This window comes from Giraffa tippelskirchi, chromosome 4, assembly GCF_054371585.1.
Source record: "Giraffa tippelskirchi isolate mGirTip1 chromosome 4, T2T-mGirTip1v1.2.pri, whole genome shotgun sequence".
NCBI classification, from domain to species: Eukaryota; Metazoa; Chordata; class Mammalia; order Artiodactyla; family Giraffidae; genus Giraffa; species Giraffa tippelskirchi.
The window spans coordinates 32,000,682-32,024,804 of record NC_137278.1 but is presented as its reverse complement, the minus strand read 5'-3'; the positions used below and the strand labels follow the sequence as shown (position 1 = coordinate 32,024,804).

General features: G+C 40.2%; 1 protein-coding gene and 1 non-coding gene across 2 annotated transcripts in view; both read right to left on the bottom strand.

The window, feature by feature from the left end:
* The window catches only part of RAB10 (RAB10, member RAS oncogene family), a 64,290-nt gene extending 41,494 nt beyond the window's left edge, over positions 1-22,796 (bottom strand). Inside the window, exons 1-2 of the mRNA XM_081592792.1 lie at positions 22,687-22,796; positions 22,166-22,393 (exon numbers count right to left, since the gene is read on the bottom strand). Coding sequence (XP_081448918.1) covers positions 22,166-22,292 — 127 coding nt within the window. The 5' untranslated portion in view covers positions 22,293-22,393; positions 22,687-22,796. The remainder of the gene's footprint in view (positions 1-22,165; positions 22,394-22,686) is intronic.
* On the bottom strand, positions 7,653-7,725 carry TRNAR-CCU (transfer RNA arginine (anticodon CCU)). Its single transcript has one exon. It is a non-coding gene; the product is annotated as a tRNA-Arg (tRNA).
* Positions 22,797-24,123: the final 1,327 nt, after the last annotated feature.

The window sequence follows — 24,123 nt, the reverse complement described above, 5'->3', positions numbered from 1 at the left end:
TCATGTTTCAAATAGGAAAATCATCACCCCACTAATGGCATGTTTTCTTTCATCCAATTTATGGAATCAAAATTAAGTTTTCAGCACTTAAAATAATACTGTAATTTGAAAATTACATGTAAGAGGACAGTTACAGTAACATCATGGCAAAATGGTTATTTATACTTCTATAAATTTTAAAAATATTTTCAAAGTCCCAGGGTCATTACAAGTGCTATCTAAAAACACCAAGTAAGCCTTTCTGTGGGAAATAAACAGGAACAGAAAACACTTTAAGGCACATGATAAAAGACTGGGGACTTTCTAAGGAGGTTTTGTTTCACAACTGGACTCAACATGAAAACACGAGAATCAGAATTTGAGGGACTACTAGTTGTACCATACTTCCATTTACCAGGTACATCTCCCCCTATAAAGTTTTGTGGGTAAATATTAAGAATAAAGCTTTGGGGAACTTCCGTGATGGTCCAGTGATTAAGAATCCACCTTCCAATGCAGGGAATACAGGTTCGGTCCCTGGTCAGGGAACTAAGATCCCACAAGCCACATGGCAGAGTTGTCATAATAATATAAAAAGGACTGAGAAAAAGATGAACATTTTGGGCAACCCAAAATGTTAACAACTGATTCATTCATGGATCAAACCAACAAGTAAAATGCTATTAAAAAATAAATAGGCCCACAGTCTCAGCACAGTCCCTACCTATGATGTGTTAATTACAAAGGGGGAAAATACCTTTAGTGGAGAAACCCAGCAGGTTCCATCTTACCCAAGGGCTCACACTTAGCATCTCCAATAACAGGTCAAAATAACATTATGCACTGAGATGTGATGCAATGAGAAAGACACATCACCTAGGCAGCATTTTTGCCAAACTGTTTAATTTTAATCTAATCACGAGAAAAAATAAAAATATTTTCACTCAGTCATGTCTGACTCTTTATGACCCCATGGACTATAGCCCGCCAGGCTCCTGTCCATGGAATTCTCCAGGTAAGAATTACTGGAGTGGGTTGCCATTTCCTTCTCCAGCGGATCTTCCCAGCCCAAGGGTCTCCTGCATTGCAAGTGGACTCTTTACCATCTGAGCCACCAGGGAAGCAAACCCAAAATGTGAGACATTTTCTTAATAAAATATTTAGATTCATACAAAAAGGTCAATGTCAGGATCTGATTTGTTTTAGATTAAAAAAAGCAAAGAGACAGGACAACTAAATTCATAATCCTGAATTGGGACTCTGGACACCTCCACCACCAACCACCCCCCACCCAAAGAGGCAAAAACCTTGAGGAAATATGAATAAGAGCAAAGAGTCGGACCCAGCTGGCGACTAAACAACAACAAATATTAAATTTCTTGAGTGTAATTATGATATTGTAGTTATATAAGAGAACGTTCTTGTTTTGAGGGGATACATACTGGAGTATTTAGGGATGAAGTGACACAATATCTGCAGTTTACTTTCAAATTCTCAAATGGTCTAGCAAAAAAAAAATACAAATGGTATGAGTGCACAAATGCAGCAAAATGTTAATAAAGAGAAAATCTACATGAAGGATGTATATGTGAATAGTTACATTACTTTTTCAAATTTTCAACGCATCTGAAAATTTTCAAAGTAAAAAGCTGGAAGGGAAAAAGACATAAGGAAGAAACTGTCCCTTTTCCTCTGGGTGGTATTATGACTCAGTATGTCTGGAGCCTAAACTGCTGCAGTTACCTCCACGCGAAGAGAGCCAGCTGGAGCACAAACTGAGTGGCAGGATGGAAAGAAAACCTGGGTTCTTGGTGAGGTTTTGTTGTGCTGTTGTTCAGTCACTAAGTCTTGTCTGACTTTGCAACCTCATGGACTGCAGCATGCAGTCCTTCCCTGTCCTTCACTATCCCCTGGAGTCTGCTCAAATTCATGTCCATTGAATTGGTGATGCGAGCTAACCATCTCATTCTCCGCTGCCCCTTCTCCTCCTGCCCTCAATCTTTCCCAGCATCAGAGTCAGCTCTTCACATCAGGTGCCCAAAGGATTGGAGCTTCAGCTTCAGCATCAGTCCTTCCAACGAATATTCAGGGTTGATTTCCTTTAGGATTGACTGGTTTGATCTCCTTGCAGTCAAAGGGACTCTTGAAAGGCTTCTCCAACACCACAGTTCGAAAGCATCAAATTCTTCAGCACTCAGCCTTCTTCAGGGTCCAACTCTCACATCTGTACAGAACTACTGGAAAAACCACAGCTTTGACTACACAGACCTTTGTCAGCAAAGTGATGTCTCTGCTTTTTTAATACATTGTCTAGGTTTGTCCTAGCTTTCCTTCCAAGGAGCAAGGGTCTTTTAGTATCATGGCTGCAGTCACAGTCCGCAGTGATCTCGGAGCCCAAGAAAATAAAACCTGTCACTGCTTCCACTTTTTCCCCATCTATTTGCCATGAAGTGATGGGACCGGATGCTATGATCTTAGTTTTTTGAATGCTGAGTTTTAAAGCAGCTGTTTCCCTCTCCTCTTTCACCCTCATCAAGAGGTTCTGGTTGCTGAGCATTTAATAAACTAACCCTAGAAGTGACACATCCTCAAACATTTTGCTGTTGTTTAAAGTCAGCTGGGCTTGGGGGGTGGTGGCAGGGGAAAGCAAGAAGCTGTCACTTCCTAATACATAAATGCATCGAAAAACAGTATTGCCATCAAAATTACATTGAGGATGAGGAGCAAAGAATGGACTCCAAAGAAGAGGAACATCACAGTACTTATCCTCTCTATGTTATACATTCTTAAGCGCTTAGTGGCTCAGTCGCGTCTGACTCTTTGCAACTCTATGGACTATGGCCTGCCAGGCTCCTCTGTCCACGGAATCTTCCAGGCAAGAACATCAGCAGGTGGCCATTTCCTACTGCAGGCAATGTTCCAGACCCAGGGACTCGGGTTCGACCCCTGGTTTGGGAACTACGACTCCACATGCCACAAGGCAACTAAGCCCGAACCCTGCCACTAGTGAGCCCACACGCTCCACAACAAGAGAAGACCCTCACACACAGAGACTAGAGAAAGTCCACAACAAAGGCCTTTCACAGTCAAAATTTTTTTAAAAATTTTACAAATAAAGTGGTATGATGTTTGATGTTGGGAAGATCAATGGATTAATTATCAACAGAAGGGATACATGCGGGAAAAAATTGCAGCTGAATGAGCAAATTAAATTCTTTGTCTATAAAATTACATGTCGTTTGTAAGTGAATGAAAGCTCTGAAAGTGAAAGTGTTAAGTTGCTCAGTCATGTTGGACTCTCTTTAACTCCACAGGACTGTAATTCTCCAGCAAGTATACTGAAGTAGGCAGCCATTCCCTTCTACAGGAGACTTTCCAGACCCAGAGAATCCTGGTCTCCTGCATTGTGGGTAGATTCTTTACCATCTGAGCCATTAAGGAAGCCCAGTCTGTTTACAACCACCAAAAAATTATGTATTCAGAGAAACTACCCTTGAAAAATTTTTAATGATTTTACTCTTTTAAAAGTCTGTATTTCCAGCTTCTCTGATATAATGTACTGGAAAGAATATGGGCTTGAGTCTGAGGGTCCTGGATTAATAATTCTGGTTTCACCACTTACTAGCTAGCTGTATGACCTTCTTGGCTCAATTACCTAATGTTCCTAACCCTCAATTTTCTGATTAGCAAAATCGGGATATACAAATTTCCTCAGAGGATTATTGTGAGAATGAATTAACATACAGGCATACCTCGTTTTATTGCATTTCACTTTACTGTGCTTCAAAGACACTGTACATTTTTACAAATTGAAGGGTTTGTGGCAACCCTGCATCAAGCAAGTCTACTGGCATTTTTCCAACATGCTGTGTGCATGTGTGGCCTTTAAAAACAAACATCATCCACTGAAAATAGATCATGGCAATTATGTGAGAAAACTGACAAATAGCAAAGAGGCAATTATGTGAGAAAACTTAACTGACAAATAGCAAGGAGGATAAGCCAAGCTGTAACAGTACTCCATGGTGCATTTCAAAATTTACAAAACAACATATGCACAACTGTATTGCATATATCATGCGATACCAGGCAGACATATTGACACCATTGCTTTCAGGAAGATGTGTTTTACACATCTTCCTGAAAGAAAAAACTAACAAAATTTTTAAATCATTTACTCTTGAAATTAAGTCAGCTGTAATGTTTTCCTTAAAATTAATGTTTCAAGATCTCCACTTCTTTCTAGCCACTCATTTCCATCGACCAACGAATTTCACCTTATAGCACATGATAAACTGTATTTGAAAACACAGTTCCCTAAAAAATTCTTGCTCGACTGAAACAATTTTGACCTCAGTAAATTTGCTAAAATTCAATAGAAGATCAGGAAAAAGGCAAAATGTTCGAAGAAACAGTCCATTCAGCAGAAATAGTTTTATGGAGCTGAAGTTTCCAAGGGAGACTGAATGCCAAAGATGAGAATATTACCTAAGACTGAGGAAAGTTATGAAAGGGTAACCTGTGCTTAACTAAATCACTGCTGGAGTTGGAAATCATCATTTAATAGGAAGACCACAACTTACAGCAAAGAGTGAGAGCATTCCTCACCAATGACTTAAACAGTGCCTGCTAAAAAGCATAATCTAGAAAAAAGTGAAAGCTCAAGAAAATATGTGTTGGGATCTAAAGAAATTTCAAATTACTTGTGTTTAAAAAAAAAAAGGTCCTATAATGTGTGGCACCTACATATAGACATCTTAATAAAGAAAATTTTTCAGAAAAGAAACTGAAGAAAAATTAGAGGTGGAAGTCATGTTATTATAGTATAGAAATTGTTATACTGAATTTATAGTTTATAAATTATAAATACAAATTTATAGTTATATTGAACTTATCAGGTTAACACCGAAATTATTTTTATTCCCTTAAGCACACATTAACCATTAGTCACATATACAAGGAAACAGTCCACATGTTGCTTAGTTACCTGTTATATAATACTTTAATTATAATATCTTACTGTACAGACAAATACAAACTGCTAAACCCTGTCTGACTTATCCAAAAAGCCCACTATTATCAAGGGAGTCATATCAAGAGCATGGCTGACTTCCTGAAAGTCCATCATAGATGTTAGATATAAGCTAGTTTCATTAAGATGCCCTTTACGGTCCTGACATTCACACATCTGTGTAGACCCTTCTTGAGTCCATGTAAAACAGAGAAATTATTTCTGTAAATGTTTCATTCAATATGAAAAAAAAATCCTTGTATTTATCCCCTGAACTAGTTCACTCACATTTTAAAAGATAACCCTTCAACAATCCTAATACTTGAGAGTTAGTGAATAAATCTCAAATTTACCTCATCCAGGCTCATAATTTTGTTTGGATTATATTCACCCTCAGGCCTCACTGTTCTATCAGTGCATCCCACTTAAAAACAAAAATTTTAATACAAGAAATAATTTCATGATAAATCATTTATCTATTATCTTGTACAAAAATTATTCCACAAAAGTTAAACTCTGATTATGCATATATAAGGCACAAAAGCTCATTTTTTTTAATGTCTCCAAAATATATCAAAGTTTCTACCTTGACAAAGACTACTGAAAATAAAAGAACTTCTCAGGAATTCCCTAGCAGTTCAATGGTGGGTATGACTTGGAGCTTTCACTGCTGAGGCCCAGGTTCAATCCCTGGTGAGGGAACTAAGATCCAGAAGATCCAGTAAGCCATGTGGGTTGCCCGAAAAATAAAAAAGGAACGTCTTCTCATTGGCCACAATCATCAATTCACAAATCTGAAACTGTTGGGACTTCCCTGGTTGTCCAACGGCTAAGACTCCTCAATTCCAAGGCAGGGCGCCTGTGTTCAATCCTTGGTCAGGGAACCTGATCCCAAATGCTACAACTAAGAGTTCACACACCACAGCTAAAGATCCCAGGTGCTGCAACTAAGACCTGGAACAGCCAAATAAAAAAATACATAAAATTTTAAAAATCTGTAACTGTACGGTACAGTAATACAATCTTCAATCTTTGTTAGAGTTTTCAGGTTTCCTGCCTAAAATGTCTATCTGGTCTCATTACTGCTGGCTGGACATGTCACCTACCTAACAGCAAAAGTCTGCTTCTTCTGAGTCTAAAACGGAGTTAAAAATCAAAGTCAGTAAGGCACTAAGAAAACACCAAGTACTGTGTGTGGCTTTAATTTAAGGGATTTCTGAGTATACTCTATGTTTTGGGTCTGGATTATATTCAGAGTTGATGAAAGTTTAGTCTCTAGATACATGTAAGTGTTACTAGCTCACTGTTTAAAATTCTACATCTTAAGAAAAAATTCTTTGAGGTATAGCAAACATAACTTTGTAAGATAAGACAACAAAACAGAAAAATAAGGTGTCTTAAAGGGCATAAAGCTTGTATTTCCCACAAATATAAAATGTCTTAGAAGAGCAGCAAAGATACTGCGAATCATATTCTAACTTCAGGAGCTGAGAAAGTAGTGTTATATTGGTGCACTTTTCAAAATTCTCCACTAGAGCTGAAACTCCACAAGGACAGGCACCAAGTCTGTGCTACTCACCACTGAATCCCTGGTGACTGACACACTGTAAAACCTCAACAGCAATTGCAAAGGCTTGTAATTTAACTTCCTACTTTATTTTTGAAAAGCGACTATGTTCCCCTTGACATACAGATCTTCAATCTACTTTGAATCAGACACCACATCATATACAAAATAAACTCTCTAAAGAGACATAAAAGCAAATGCTGTAAAATACTGGCAATTGGTGAATCTAAAGGAAGGATATAAGGGGATTCATTATAGTAAATACCTTTTCTGTAGGTCTGACATCTTCCAAAAGAATAAAGTTTTTGGAACTTGTACTTAAGCAAAGAGCTGACATTTGAACAATCATTTTGATTTACATTTACCTTTCATAGCACTCTTGGAGAAGGAAATGGCAACCCACTCCAGTATTCTTGCCTGGAAAATCCCATGGACACAGGAGCCTGGAAGGTTACTGTCCATGGGGTCACAGAGTACGACATGACTGAATGACTTCACTTCTTCCACAGCACTCTAGCCCATTTATTATCCTGAGTATATATCCCCACACACAAAAATATGCAGAGACACATTACTGGATTTTTAAAAATTCACACGTATCCATTAATGTCTAATTTAAGGAAGGCAAAAGCATTTTAGTAAGACTAAGAATATGTAAAGAGGTAAAATAATACTCACACTGTGAAAGGACAAGTGTTTCACATTTGAAACCTACCGGAGGTGTCAAACCAGCTAAAAATCAAGAGGGAGATACCTTATCATTCAAAGCCAAGGGCTACAGTATACAGCTACAGTATATAGGACATACTGTAATCCTCTGGCAGATTATGAGTTTGCTCAATCATTTGTTAGTATTTTATAAAATAGTATATACATCAAGAGCAAAAGACTGAAATTTAAGACTACAGTCATATTCTGTTCAAAAAGCAAAAACTACTCTTTCCCCTCAAGTAAATCAACCAAGATTATATTATATATCTAAAAAAAAGAATATATTATACATCTAAATTAAAGTTCTTTCCTTTTCAATTTATTCAGCTGCACTAGGTCTCAGCTGAGGCATGTGAACTCTCAGTGCTGGCACACAGGATCTAGTTCTCTGACCAGGAATTGAACCTGGGCCTCCTGCAGTAGGAGTGCAGAGTCTCATCCACTGGACCACCAGAGAAGTCCCAAAAGCTCTTTCAGCTGTTATGAATGCTGATTCCCTACATTTATCTAACTATTTTAAATAACAAAAATACCTGTATTTTGACAACAGACTGGATATTTATAAAAACAGTAGCAAAGTTATCATTGATACCTAATTCTACTGGATGTTATCCATTAAAAAGTGGAGTTGAAAATCATCTGGAGTCAAAAATTACTTCAAATTCCAGTTAAACTAGAGGAGAAAGATCTTTCTCATCCCTTCTCTCCAAAGTCACACCAAAACATTAAGAGAAAAAAAATATAAATAGCTTACCTTGATTTCAATAATAGACACTGTAACTAACCACAACAGATGAAGAAGTTTATGACTTTAGAACCCACTGAAGAAGATACCAATGAGGAGCAAGCCAATTCATGTCTCAATATAGGAGGCATCAAGTACCAGACAGAAAATGAAAGTGAAAGTCACTCAGTTGTGTCTGACTCTTTGTGACCCCATGGACTATACAATCCACCGAATTCTCCAGGCCAGAATACTAGAGTGGGTAGCTGTTCCCTTCTCCAGGGGATTTTTCCAACCCAGGGATCGAACCCAGGTATCCCGCATTGCAGGCAGATTCTTTACCAGCTGAGCCACAAGGGAAGCCCAACAAAAGTGAGGGCCTGATTAAAGGTTTATAAAGACAGCCTCCATTTCACATAACCAGATATTACCACTCCACTTATAGCACGAGTCTAAAGGTTTATTCTCAGAAAATCTGAAAGTGACATACTCCGAATTTAAAAACAAGAAGCCCACTGGAGTGTGGAGATGAAACTAAAACCAGGGAGATTAAAAAGCTCCACCCATGCTCACAAAGATCTTTCAACCACTCCTTTTTTTTTGCATTAAGAAAAGAAACTGTATTGAAGTATAGCCGATTCAATGACCCATTCTCAATTATGAATGTATACCCTTAAACCACCAATCATTAGCAAAAGGCCTATAAAATAAAACATAGAATAAAACAAACATGGGGGTAGGGGGCATAGGGTAGGCATGGAAAACTTGAAGGAGAAGAGTCAAGAAATAAAATGTCGAATAAGCTATCTTCCGAAAAAGTTACTGTATTTATAAAACAAAAACAGAATACTTAAAAAACAAATTTTAACGAATAAACAACAAGAAGCAGCACTACAAATTTAAATATATTACAGCTGAAATAAAGTCTTCAGTAGAGAAGTTAAAAGATAAAGCCAAAGAAATCTCCCAGGAAGAATGAATTAGCAAAGCTAGAAAACAGAAAATTATATGATCAATTAGGAAGTCCAACATCCAACTAAAAACAGAAAATAAAAAGAAAAAAGTCATAGGAGGGGAAAAAAGCAAGAAAACCTGAAGTTAAGGACCTGGAAAGACCCACCAAATATTGAGAAGGATGGATTTATCTGAAAAAACAAAAGACCCAACCACTGAGGTACATAATCTGTTACCAAGAATTCAAAACATTGAAAAACCTAAAAATTTGCAGAGATAAACCAGGCCGGAAATAATGGGTAAAAAATCAGAATGGTATTGGACTTGCCAGCAACATCAGAAAGGAACTAAAAGACAGATTTTCAATATCCTAAGGGAAAATTATTTTCAAACCAGAATCCTAGGCCCTGTCAAACTTTTAATTGAGTCAAAGAATTTAGACACTGTCAAACGTGTCAAAGAATTTAGACATTGCCAAACATGGGTGGTTGTCTTAGGAGGCTTTACAAACAGCTAAGAGAAGAGAAGAGACGCGAAAGGCAAGGGAGAAAGATAAAGATATATCGGGTTGAATGCAGAGTTCCAGACAACTGCAAGGAGAGATAAGAAAGCCATCTTAAGAGAACAATGCAAAGAGAAAAACAACAGAATGCAAAAGACTAGCGATCTCTTCAAGAAAATTAGAAATACCAAAGGAACATTTCATGCAAGGATGGGCATGATCAAGAACAGAAACAGTAAGGACCTAACAGAGGCATAAGAGATTAAGAAAAGGTGGGAAGAATACACAGAAAAACTAGACATCCTGGAGTGTGAACTCAAGTAGGCCTTAGGAAGCATTACTACCAACAAAGCTAGTGAAAGTGATGGAATTCCAGCTGAGCTATTCCAAATTCTAAAAGATGATGCTGTGAAAGTGCTGCACTCAATATGTCCAAAAATTTGTAAAATCCAGCAGTGGCCACTGGATTGAAAAAGGCCAGTTTTCATTTCAATCCCAAAGAAGGACAGTGCCAAAGAATGTTCAAACTACCATACGACTGCAGTCATTTCACACGCTAGCAAGGTAATGCTCAAAATCCTTCAAGCTAGACTTTAGCAGTACATGAACCTCTGAGAACTTCCAGATGTACAAGCTGGGATTAGAAAAGGCAGAAGTATCCGAGATCAAATTGTCAACATTCGTTGGATCATAGAGAAAGCAAGGGAATTCCAGAAAAATATCTATTTCTGCTTCATTGACTTCGTTAAAGCCGTTGATTGTGTAGATCATAACATACAGTGGAAAATTCTTCAAGAGACAGGAATACCAGACCACCTTACCTGTCTCCTGAGAAACCCGTATACAGGTCAAGAAGCAACAGTTAGAACCAGACATGGAACAGACTGGTTCAAAATCAGGAAAGGAGTATGTCAAGGCTATATACTGCCACCCTGCTTATTTAACTTACGTGCAGAGTACATCATGCCAAATGCCAGGCTGAATGAATCACAAGCTGGAATCAATATTGCTGGGAAAAATATCAACAACCTCAGATATGTAGATGATACCACTCTAACGGCAGAAAGTGAAGAGAAACTAAACAGCCTCTTGATGAACGTGAAAGAGGAGAGTGAAAAAGCTGGCTTTAAAACTCAACGTTCAAAAAACTAAGATCATGGCATCCGGTCTCATCACTTATGGCAGGCAAGCAGAAAGGGAAAAAGTGGAGAACAGTGACAGATTTTATTTTCTTGGGCTCCAAAATCACTGTAGACAGTGACTGTAACCATGATTATCAAAAGACCCTTGCTCCTTGGAAGGAAAGCTATGACAAACCTAGACATCCTATTAAAAAGGCAGAGACATCACTTTGCTAACAAAGGTCTGTATAGTCAAAGCTCTAGTTTTTCCAGTAGTCATGTACAGATATGAGAGTTGGACCATGAATAAGGCTGAGTGCCGAAGAACTCGGAGAAGGCAATGGCACCCCACTCCAGTACTCTTGCCTGGAAAATCCCATGGATGGAGGAGCCTGGTAGGCCACAGTCCGTGGGGTCGCTAAGAGTCGGACACGACTGAGCGACTTCACTTTCACTTTTCCCTTTCATGCACTGGAGAAGGAAATGGCAACCCACTCCAGTATTCTTGCCTGGAGAATCCCAGGGATGGCGGAGCCTGGTGGGCTGCCGTCTATGGGGTCGCACAGAGTCGGACACGACTGAAGCGACTTAGCAGCAGCAGCAGCAGCCGAAGAACTGATGCTTTTGAATTGTGGTGCTGGAGAAGACTCTTCACAGTCCCTTGGACTGCAAGAACATCAAGCCAGTCAATTCTAAAGGAAATCAACCCTGAACATTCACTGGAAGAACTTATGCTGAAGCTCCAATCCTTTGGCCACCTGATGCGAAGAGCCAACTCATAGGAAAAGACCCTGATGCTGGGAAAGATTGAGGGCAGGAGGCAAAGAGGGCAGCACAGAATGAGATGGTTGGACAGGATCACTGATTCAATGGATGTGAGTTTGAGCAAACTCCTGGCATGCTGCAGTCCATGGGCTTGCAAAGAATCAGACACGACTTAGCAACTAAACAGGGACTTCCCTGGTGGCTCAGACGGTAAAGTGTCTGCCTACAATGCAGGAGACCCAGGTTCAATCCCTGGGTCGGGAAGATCTCCTAGAGGAGGAAACGGCAACCCGCTCCAGTATTCTTGCCTGGAAAATCCCACGGACAGAGGAGCCTGCTAGGCTACAGTCCATAGGTAGCAAAGAGTCAGACATGACTGAGCGACTTTACCCACTCACTAGCGACTAAACAACAAATATGGGAATTCTCAAGACTTCCCTTGTGGTCCATTGGTTAAGAATCTGCATTGCAATGCAAGGGACACAGGTTCAATCCCTGGTCAGGGAAGTAAGATCCCATATACTGTGGAGCAACTAGGCCTGCGCACCACAACTTCTGAGCCTCCAAGCCACAACTGGAGTGTCCATGCACCACAAAGAAAGATCCTACATGACAAAACAAAGATCTCTCATATTGTTGTTAAGACCCAACACAGTGAAGTAAATACAAACAAACATGGGAAGTCTCAAAAAATTTCCTTTGCCATACACCCTTTTTGTAAGAAGCTACTATGACCCAAAGGAATAAAACAGCAGTCTCTCACATGAGAGATGCTAAGGGAACTGAAGTAGGAAGGAAAAAGACCTAGAAGAAAGAGGTATCCAAGAAAAAAACATGTATCAATAATCTCTAATGGTCTATGCAGAAATTCATTTTGAGAGGTTGTTGGAAGATGTAGGAAGACTTGATAATGGGTAAAGGAAATTAATCAAATAAAGAGAAGTTTTAATGTCAGGGAAAAGGAAACAGAGTTGTAACAGACTATTTGGTTTTAAAGGAAATATTGCCATGGGCATATTAATTTAACAAAAAAATTGAGATAAAGAGTGGGATAAGATTATAAAAGGTTAAATGTTTCATTTAATATTAAATTAGTAACTCAAAAGATGTTGATATAGCATATCTTTTGAAAAATAGCAATATTTAACAGAAGAGCTAGACGATGCTTCTAAAGAACAGGACTAGAGAGGGGATGTGGAGAAGGCAATGGCACCCCACTCCAATACTCTTGCCTGGAAAATCCCATGGACGGAGGAGCCTGGTAGGCTACAGTCCATGGGGTTGCTAAGAGTCAGACACAACTGAGCGACTTCACTTTCACTTTCATGCACTGGAGATGGAAATGGCAATCCACTCCAGTATTCTTGCCTAGAGAATCCCAGGGATGGCGGAGCCTGGTGGGCTGCTGTCTATGGGGTCACACAAAGTCAGACACGACTGAAGCGACTTAGCAGCAGCAGCAGAGAGGGGATGAGACAGGAGACTGCTTAATTTTGTTACAATAAATCTTTTAGCAGTTTATTTAACTTCAAATATGTGTACATATCACTAATAAAAATTTTAAAAATCTTTCAGAAAGCAAAGAATAAATTATTGCAAATAAGAGTCAATCACTAAATCAACTTTCAATCCCATAGCATCATACAGGTTATCTCTGAAGCCTTCAGAACATCTGCATCAACTGACTGACTACATGAGACTTAAAAAAAAAAAAGCCTGCACATTCAATAATGGTACTGGAGCAACTAGATACCATCATAAGCAAGATAAAAGAACCTCAACCTAAACTTCATACCATAATACAAAAAGTAACTCAAAATATATCATAGGCTCACATGTAAAACATAAAAACTTTTACCAAACAAAATGGGAAAAGATCTTCAGTGTCTAGAACTAGACAGAGTTCTTAAAACACCAAAACATGACCTATGAAAAGAAAAATTAATAAATTCAACTTCATCTAAAATATCATTTAAAACTTCATTTAAAATTTTTGTGTGTGAAAGCCCATGTGGGGACTTCCCTGGTGGTCCAGTGGTTAAGAATCTGCCTTCCAATACAGGGGACATGGGTTTGATCCATGGTCAGGGAACTAAGACCCCACATGTCACAGGGCATTTAACCCTATGTGCCACAACTACTAACCATGTATTAGTAGTTGAGAAGTAGGGAGAAGCCCATATGCCACAACTAAGACCTGATGCAGCAAAATAAGTGAATAAATGTAATCCACCCCCACCCCCCCAAAAAAAGGCCATATGAATAAGGAAAAAAAGAAACTATAGAGACTGGAAGAAAATATTTGCAAACCACATGTTCAACAATGGACTAGTACTTAAAATGAATAAAGAAACTTTTTTTTTTTTAATCTCACTTTTTTAAAGAACTTTCAAAACAGGAAAAAACAAACAAAAAAAAGGAACCAATCCAATCAAGAGAATGGGCAACTGACATGAACAGATATTTCAGCAGAATATACAGACGGCAGATGAGAACACAGAAACAGTTTTCAACACCTCTGGCCATCAGGGAAATGCAAATTAAAACCACAATGAGATTACTACTACACACTTACCAGAATAGCTAAAATACAGAAGAGCACCACCACCAAATACTGGTGAAGATACACAGAAACTAGATCACTCACAAACTACTGTGAGAATATAAAATAGTACAGTCACTCTAGAAAGTTTGGTATTCTTATGAAACTAAACATGCAATTACCACACTGACCCAATAACTGCACACTTGGGCATTTATCCCCGAGAAATGAACATTCATAATCATACAAAAACATCTACACAAATATTAGTATCAGTTTTATTTACAACAGGCAAAAACCAGAATCAACTCAGGTGTTTCTCATATGGGTGAATGGTTAAACAAACTGTAGGGAATGCATACCATGAAATACTACTCAATAGTAAAAGGAACTACTGGTGCACACAACTTGGATGAATCGCCAAGGAATTAAGCCAACTGAATAAAAGCAAATCCCAAAAAGTTACAATCTACTGATACCATTATATTTGTGAATGACAAAATTTTATAAATGGAGAACAAATCTGGGGTGGGGGACAGGGTATAGTTAAAAAAGAACATAAAGGATCCTTGTCCCTTGCAACTGTTCAGTATCTTGACTGTGGTGGTGGTAACATGAACCTACAAAAGTCACAAAATTGCAGAGAATTTAATATACACACACAAATGAGTACAATACAACTAGAGAAATCTGAATAAGACTGGTGTGCTGTGCCAGAGGACAATATCCTGGTTGTGATACTATAGTTTCACAAAATGTTACCATTAGGAGAAACTGGGCAAAGTGCACAAGGGGTCCTTCTGTATTATTTTTCAAAACTGCATGTGAATCTACAATTGCCTTAATAAAAACATCAATTTAAAAAAGACTGCATAAACATTGCCATTGATATGAAAGAAACAAATCAACACTGCTCTCTGTTCTGATTTTGATACGTTGTACTTTCTGGGTCTCCAGAATAATGTTTTTTTTCCATTTTCCAATGTTTTACAACCTTGGATGCTCTGTTTCTGGGTCATGCTGGAAACTTAGTGTTCCATCACCAGTTGCTGTTTTCCTCAAAAATATGATTTTTCATCTCTGGAAAGAAGGATAAATATCAAGCAATCACTTTTGCTAAAGTATATGGTACTATCTTCAAAGAAAAATTTACTTCTCATTTGAAATTTCCCTTCAGATGAGTTTTCTTCACCAAAATTTTATTCTAGTCATCATTTTAAATTCCTTTTCTTATAATCCAAATTGAAGAATTCATCCCATTAACCTCCAATATTCACCTCTTTGAAGGCAGCAAAACCTTTATAAGACTTTTACAGTCTTAGGGTTCACACAATGTTCTCAACACTCTCTATAGCTTTTACACTCTTCCTTTATGACTGGACCATCTCCATAAGCAGTGTTCCCATGAAGATTCTCTTAGATACACACAAACTTATATTTTTTGCTAAATAACGGTCTCTTATTTGTAAATCAACACTCAAAAAGCCCCTATTTCTCTGTTAAACTGCTACCACAGAACTAACCGGGCAATTCTCTACTGCTAGAAGTTGAAACAGACTGCCAGTATTTCTATCATTCTTTCCTTTTTACAAACCAAACAGGAACATCAATCAGTATTTCCTTTGCCAATTCATGTCTACTATTTATACACCATAATGCAAAGAACCAACTCACTGGAAAAGATCCTAAGATCTTTTGGAAAGACTGAGGGCAAGAGGAGGAGGTGGTGACAGAGGATGAGATGGTTGGATGGTATCACCAACTCAAAGGACAAGAGTGTGAGCAAACTCTGGGAGACAGTAAAGGACACGTTAGCCTAGCAGGCTGCAGTCCATGGGGTCGTAAAGAGTTGGACACAACTTAGTAACTGAACAACAACAACAACATTATTAGCTCAGGTCTGCCATGTTATGCTTTGTTTGCAAAGGACAAGTACCCTGAACAGATCCCTTGATATTTGGTGCTGAGACTTGTTACTTTCCCACTTCTGTCAAAACTACTGCAACTCCACTTTTCAAATACAAATTGATGAGTAGGAGGATGACCTTTATCCTTAATCTTTTCAAACAAAACAATGAAATTCTCAGGATGAGAAACACAGTGATGAACAGGATTGTATCTGGATTTTAGTCAAAACTCTTTCCCACTAATTAGTCATATAATCTTTTGGCTTCTCTGGTGGCTCAGATGGTAAAGAATCTGCCTGCAATGTGGGAGACTGGGGTTCGATCTCTGAGTTGGGAAGATCCCCTAGAGAACGGAATGGCTACCCACTCCAGTATCCTTTTCTGGAGAATTCCATGGACAGAGGAGCCCAGTGGGCTACAGTCCATGGGGTCGCAAAGAGTCAGATACAACTGGGTGACTGACATTTTCACTTTCTCACCTCATCAGTCTCAGTTTTCTGACTCTTAAAATTCACTGCCGAGTTCTTTCCTATATTAACATTCTAAGGAGTTCTATGGGGAGACACAAAACAAAAAGACAAACCTGCCTTTAGCATCTGAAATTACAGCCAGTAATACTAAGCATGGGAAAGTACCTTAAAGGATCCTCTTGACTCAATGACCCCCAGTTAACAGTAGCTATCACACGAAACAGTGAAGGGCCTGTCTGAGATTAAATGCTCTTAGAGAGCTGCATCAACTGTTGAAGGGTGTTTTGGGGTTTATTTTTTTTTTGGTAGTAAAATATACTGAACATAAAATTGACATTTAACTGCTTTTCAAATCATAATTTAAAAGAAAAAAAAAACACATAAAATATGTACCAACCTAACTAGTTTTAAGTGTATAGTGCAGTAGTGTTAAGTGTATCCTTAATGACGTGCAACAGAATTCCAAAGCTATCTCATCTCACAAAACTAAAACTATATCCATTAAACAACTCCCGATTTCCCTCTCCTCCCAGACCCTAGGAGACTATCAACCTACCTTCTACAATTCTATGTTGTTTCTAGGAATTTGACACCTTTAAATATCTCATGTACCTGGAATCATGCAATATTTGTCTTGCTGTACATATTAACCATTTCTAAATATACAATTCAGTGGCATTAAATATATTCACATTGCTGTACAAACATCACCACTATTCAGCTCCACAACTTTTTCATCCTTCTAAACTGAAACTCTGTACCCTTTAAGCAGTAATTCCCCATTAACTGAAATTTTGTACCCATTAGGAAATAACTTCCCATTACCCAGTCCCTGGCAACCACTATTCTACTTTCTCTATGAATTGACCTATTTCAGGTACCTGTAATACTTGCCCTTTTGTTCTGGCTTGTTTCACTTAGCACAGTGTTTTCAAAGTTTATCCATGTTGTAAAATCTATCAGAATTTCATTCCTTTTTACGGCTGAATACTACCCCATTGTATGTTATGCTACATTTTGTGTTATCAGTTCATTTGTCTATGGACATTTGAGTTGTTTCTATCCTTTGGCTATTGTGAATAATGCTGCTAAAAAGACAATAACAAGTGTTGGAGGATGTGGAGAAATGGAATCCTGGTGCCATGCTAGTGGGAATGTAAAAACAGTGCAGCCACCGTTGAAAACAGTATGGTGGTTTCTCAAAAAATTTATTACCATAGGATTCACTTCTAGGTATATACCCAAATGAACTGAAAGCAGGAACAGATAACTGCATGACACAAGTTCATTTCTTATGTCAGTCATCCTAATGGGTGTGAAGTAACATTGAGTAATGGTTCTGATTTGCGTTTCCCTAATTATTAAAAGATGTTGAACATCTTTTCATGTATTCACGGGACATTTGTGTACTTTCCTTGGGAAAATGTCTGGATAGTTTTAATCAATCCTAAAAATACATCTTGAAATGAAAGACATTTCTTATGTACCCTGGCATTTCTGCAGCATGAGCCACTGTCTGGGTGTTACAGCAAAGTCCAGACACATTTAAATGAAAAAGGTTTTGCTCAATTTTCTAAAAAGCAACCTCTCCATATAAAATGGGCTCAGTTCAATAAACAATTTTTAAATTCATGTTAGTGGAACCTACTCTTCCAACACTTGGTAAAAATATGCAGAAAGACAACAAAAAGGACGCATCCATTGCCTCTCCCAGAGGCAAGAGCCTTTACCAATTTAGTTTTTTACCTAGAACCCAGAGGTAATGCTTTCGTGACCTCATACTGCCAAGAGGGTTAGAGCCAAATCAACCAATGAAATATGCTCATCCAAAAATGGCAACTCTCTTTAGCAAATACTTCTCAAACAATCTGAATTTCCAAGACCAGTTTTACCCTAAAATTACTCTATTAGCCAACAAGCTAACTCTTAAGTAAAACCTGACTTCAATCTACCTCATATATTTAATGCTTAGAAAGTAGGTAAAGAAGAAATGTTAAAATGAAACTAGCTAATTCTAGAGGATCCTGGTTACACTGTACTTACCACCTATCTGCCTGTCTTCATTATTTATCAAGCACCCATTAAATGCAGGGACTCTTCTAGGTGCTTAGCATCTATCAGCAAAAAACAAAAAAAAGACAAAGCCTTCTGCCCTTGTGCAGCTTATATTCTAGTGCCTTGAATTCACTTTGAGATTGGTGAGTGTGGAACATACCATCATAATTTGTTTTTAAAACTCTGTCTGCAATAAATCTGACCATAAATATCACACACAACTTCTGATATAGATGTGTGGAAAAGTACATAGAAAAATTTACATAGCCTTTTGTGAGCTTTGTAATGAGCACCATAAGCCTATAAAAATTATTTCTTCCAAGAATCAATAACCAATAAGTACCTAAAATGATTATGCTTACTCCTTGAAAGGAAAGTTATGACCAACCTAGATAGCATATTAAAAAGCAGAGACATTACTTTGCCAACAAAGGTCCGTCTAAGTTAAGGCTCTGGTTTTTCCCGTAGTCATGTATGGATGTGAGAGTTGGACTGTGAAGAAAGCTGAGCACCGAAGAATTGATGCTTTTGAACTGTAGTGTTGGAGAAGACTCTTGCGAGTTCCTTAGACTGCAAGGAGATCAGTCCTGGGTGATGTTGAAGCTGAAACTCCAATACTTTGGCCACCTCATGCGAAGAGCTGACTTACTGGAAAAGACCCTAATGCTGGGAAAGATTGGGGGCAGGAGGAGGAGGGGACAACAGAGGATGAGATGGCTGGATGGCATCACCGACTCAATGGACATGGGTTTAGGTAGACTCTGGGAGTTGGTGATGGACAGGGAGGCCTGGCGTGCTGCAATTCATGGCGTTCATGGCGTCGCAAAGAGTCGGACACAACTGAGCAACTGAACTGAAAATAATGAGAGACTACATTATACTCGAAGTTTGGCCCTCCTGAACCCTTGCAAGGTTAACCACTTCCTTTCAAACCTCAAGACGTTTTAACAATCAAATGCCAACTCAAATTTCAGTATCATTCATAGAGAATGCTCTGTATTTTTTTAAAAGCAAAGCAAAACAAACAAAAATCTTAGCCAACTGATGAAATCTAAAATGCCCTAAAAGTAGTACATATTTCAAGGATCTCTAATTATCTGCATATTCACCAACTGGCCAGTTTATACTGTTTAGACATGCACTGTCCAAATGTGCCTAATCTGAGATGAACTGTAAAGATAACATACACACTGGAGAAAAATATAAAATGTCTCAACTATTTTTAAATTTTGATTATATAATAAAATGAGAAAACAGGATAAAGTGAACTAAAAAACAGTATTAAATACTTCTTTTCCTTTTTAAATGTGGCTACTAAAAAATATTATGTGACTCACATGTTTCTTTGGATAGCACTGATGTAAGACACCAGGAGACTTCTAAACATGCATATAGAGCTAATACATGCCACATGTTGGAGCTGCACTCAGAATTTTACATCCATATATTCTGTTCAACATGTCTTAGATATCAAAATATCATACACATCAACTATTTTTGTATCAAAATATGAACATTCCAGAGTGTATAGTGAATTGTTTAGCAGAGCACTAACCAGTATTTGCATGACCACTGCATACAGGGCATTCAATCCATAAAGTAACTTGTTCTGCCCCACTATAGCATATGAGGCATGTGGTCCATATATAACTGATATGCATGCACTGTGCTCCTACAGTGTGCCTGGCACCCAGTCACTTTGCTCTCATGAAATTCTCACAACTACCTTCTGTGATGGGTACTATTATTAACAGTATTTAAAGAAGAAATTGAAGTAGGAGAAAAGGTTAATTAACTTGTCAAAGTCCCATAACCAGTAACCTGTGGAACTAGGATTCCAACCCAGCAGGTGAGATCCAAAATCACCACACATTTTCACTAGTAAAAAGACTACACAAGGGAATACCCTGGAGCTCCATGCTTTCACTGCTGAGGGCAAGGGTTCAAACCCTGGTCGGGGAACTAAGGTCCCACAAGACTACGCAAGAAGATTGTGTCATTATCTTACAGGAGTGGGTTTTAGTTGTGAGTACAATAAACAACACTGCACCCATTATAAAAGGCCAAGAGTAGATGGGAGTTAATGTTTTGCATCCTACTTTCCACTCTACTCTTCTCAACCACAGGTTAAAGCTGACCAACGTGGATTAAATCTCTGATCTTACTACAGGTTTATTCTATGCTCCCTTTTCCAGTAAGGCCCCATCCCACCCCTCTAGTTCAATTTCTACGTGTCCTTCAGACTTCATTTCAGACATCATCTCCATGCAAGCCTAATTTAGACTAATCACCCCTCCTCCCTATGCTTACCCCCACTGTAGCACTGTCCACACTCCATTGTGCTTCCTCTCTAAACTGCTCCTTAAGACATCTACCGTGTTCACCACTTATCTATCCCTAAAACAGTGCCTTGCGTTAGGCGCTCAATAAATATTTGCTGAAGGATCTAACCACCTGATATACCCAGCTACAGCTAAAAGTAGAATATTAAAAGTAAAGTTAGTGGTAGGAAGTGCTAACCCACAGGCAGAGAACAAGTTCTAAGTCTCATGAAATTTACAACAGGTCTAGAGAGCAGTATGACATTCAGGAAACAAGAATTACAAAGACGCCCTCCCCCCAAAACGAGTAAAATCAGAATCTACTTAAAACGATCGTATGCCAAATTCCAGTATAATCTGTTTTATGAGAATGAATTAAGTAGCTGACACTTATCACAAGAAATCCAAATCAATGATTCCAAATGCTATAAATTGAGATCAGCTTAATTTTGACACTTCCCAGAGTTCAAAGAAAACTACGATTGCTTTTTATAATCATTTCAATATAAAATTAATTACACTTAAAATGGGTTTATTGCACTTGCCCCAATGCTGTGTACTGGTCCCCAAGTGACACAGACAACCTTGTGTTAAGATATTTATCGTGTGAGGGGAAAAAAAGGATCTCACATCCAACCCAATTTAACACAATTCGTGTAAATGCCACTTAATTTTCTCAGCAGAGTTGAAAGGGACTTTCCTAGAGCCTTCCCTTTTCTTTTCCTAAACAAGAAATCGATTTAAAAGGTCAATCTTTAGCTCTTACTTTCATACTAAATAATTCTGAAACTTGAGGTGAAAAGTACATTAGAAGTCCCAAGGCTATGACTTGCATGACACTTCCCTATAAGATGCTAGTGTAAAATAGGAGGGAGAACTTCATTCTTTCAGGTTCGAGGGCAGAAACTGACCATCTCCATTAGATTACTGCTTCTGCTGATGTCTCGAAAAGCACTGTGTGCAAACATGCCAGAGAGTCCCACCCCAAGCACTAAGAGCCTCCAATTGTTTGACACATCAATGGATTAGTCAACGCGGGGCAACTCACTTTTCCCTTCTAATTTGTTTTAATTATTCCTCACACAAACCGTCAAGTTTACTCTAAGTTACGACCATATGGAATCTCTTTGCCCTGAAGTATAAATTCAGGCCTTTACCAAATGACTCCTACTGCTTCATCCCCAACCATCAAAATAATCCCTTACAAGTATCGTACATCTAGTAACGCCACACAAACATGGGAAAAGCCAACCTTGACGCTTAAAGTAATAGGATTCTGGAACGCTGTTAATGCTGCATATTTTGTAACAGCAGGCACTGAGCAGAGTGGGAGACTTGAGAGCAAAAGACCGGATGGAAAGCACGGGAAGACCCCGCCCCAGAAAGCTCAATGCCGATTCAAACAGTAACTTGGGTCTGTCGCTTGGAATCGGGATCACTGAAACAAAGGCGTATATTACGGGAAGCAAGATGTCTGGAGTAAAAGGAACGGTTTGCAGCTGCAGAGATCACACACCATCCTCCCGCAGGTCTTACCTATGGTGGAAATAAAGGTGGTGTTGAAGGCATCATCCGAAAAACGAAAAAGGACGCAGGTCTTTCCCACTCCCGAGTCCCCGATCAGGAGCAGCTTGAAAAGCAGGTCGTACGTCTTCTTCGCCATTGGGAGGAGCGGCTCAGGCTCTCGCCGCCGGCGGCCCCAAGGGATCGGTCCCTCTCACTACGGCCAACTCCTCCTCGCTCGAGCGTTCTCAGGCCGGAGGACTGGAGGAAAGCGTGGGAAAAAGGAAGGCTCGAGAGGGCGCGAGTGACCTAGGAACTGCCTCGTCGAGGAAGCCCCGACGGTGGCGGCGTCCGGTGCCTCCGAGGGCGGCGACCGCTGCTCCGCAGCCTCTCCCAGCCGCTCCGCCCGGTTCCGGGGAGTCGGTCGGGACAAAATGGCCTCCCCTCCCCCCTCAGGGTTGCTCGGCCGGGACGCTCCGACGGGCGAGCGAGCAGGCTCGGCCGTCTAGGGAGCGCGGTGGGAGCGAGGACAGTCTCTCTCTCCCGAGCAGCACCTCAGCGCTAGGACGCGGCGAAGTCAGCGAAGGAGGACCCGGAGCTGACGAGCTCAGCTACATAGCCACAGGAAACCGAGCCGCCCCGGCCAGAGCCACCTTTTCCCCGTGCCCTCTCACGCCGGCGTGCGCGCTGCCTGAGACGCACGCAAGGACGTACGCTCGCCCTCCCCTCGCGCCCTCGCCCTGCGGTCCGCCCCTGCGCACGCGCGCGAGGGGGAGCGCGGGCCCGCGGGGAGCGGAGAGTGGAGCTCGCTCTGGGTCTCCCAGCCTCAGTCTAAGGCCGGGCGGAGATGAGAGAGGGGTGGGGCGAGAGAGGGCGAGGCCGCGGGCGCGCTCCCTGCGGCCGCCTGATAGGGTGCGGCGGCCTGACGAGCACTCCCCGCGGGGAGGCGCTGCTTAGTGACTGCGCAGGCGCGGCATGCCGGCGTTACCCCGCCCCCCTCCCCGCCTTGACACCCCCGATTTTCCTCTTCCGGTTGCTCTCCGACTTCGCTGAGGATGTTGCGGGTCGCGTTTGACTAGCATATCGAGCTGAGGGTCTTGGCGCAGCCACGGCCTTGGGTGGCCGTGTGTTTCCTGTGCAGCTGTAGCTCGTAAATGTGAGGAAAAGTAGTGCCTCTTCGCTAAAATGAGGTTCATTCTGGAGTGTCCTCCCCCTCGTTGGGGGAAACAACAGCTCCAACCTGGTTTGCTTAAGGAACAAGAATTGGCATTCAAGAGAGCGGGAGTTTGAAATGGGAAAAATCTGGCCACGCTGCTCAGGTTGGGATGATGTAATCTGAGTTCCAGGGAGGGGAGAATGAGGACCGAGGAACACCTGGGCGCTGGGAAAACCTCCCCGCCAAGTGGCAGCGCCTGTATGTTCTCAACACGGAGAACCCGCTCCAGAACTGATCCGCCTTTTCGGCACTGGGAGAATCCAGGAGCGCTATACAGAGGAAGCAGGGCCCGCCCCCCTGCCGCCAAAATCGAACCCTTAGTGTCCCAAATTGGGGGAGAGTGAAGCAAACCCCAACTCCGCTGCTTCGTACTTGCCCTTTCTTTCCATACTTCCCATCAGTCAGTTATACCTTCCCTTTCTTCTTCCTTGCTGTAGTTTAAATGTTTATACTCCTGCCCTACCATTCTCAGTGTGCTTCATGGCTCCAAAGCACACCTAGGGTGTGATGGCGGAGTAGTTGAACCTGGAGGGCTGGTTCAACCTGACACAGGAGTAAACCCCGAGACATCCGGAAAACAAGAAGCAGGGTTTGCCAGAGGTAGAAACTGTTACACCCCACTACCACCACTAAAGTGTTTATGCATTTGAATCAGTTCAGTTCAGTCCACGTTTACGTATTCAATATGTAATTAAAATTAGTCTTTCAAGCAGTTAGGGTAACCGTATTTCAGTTTCTCATTCTTTGAAGAGTTGTCTTACATTCTTCCTGTACA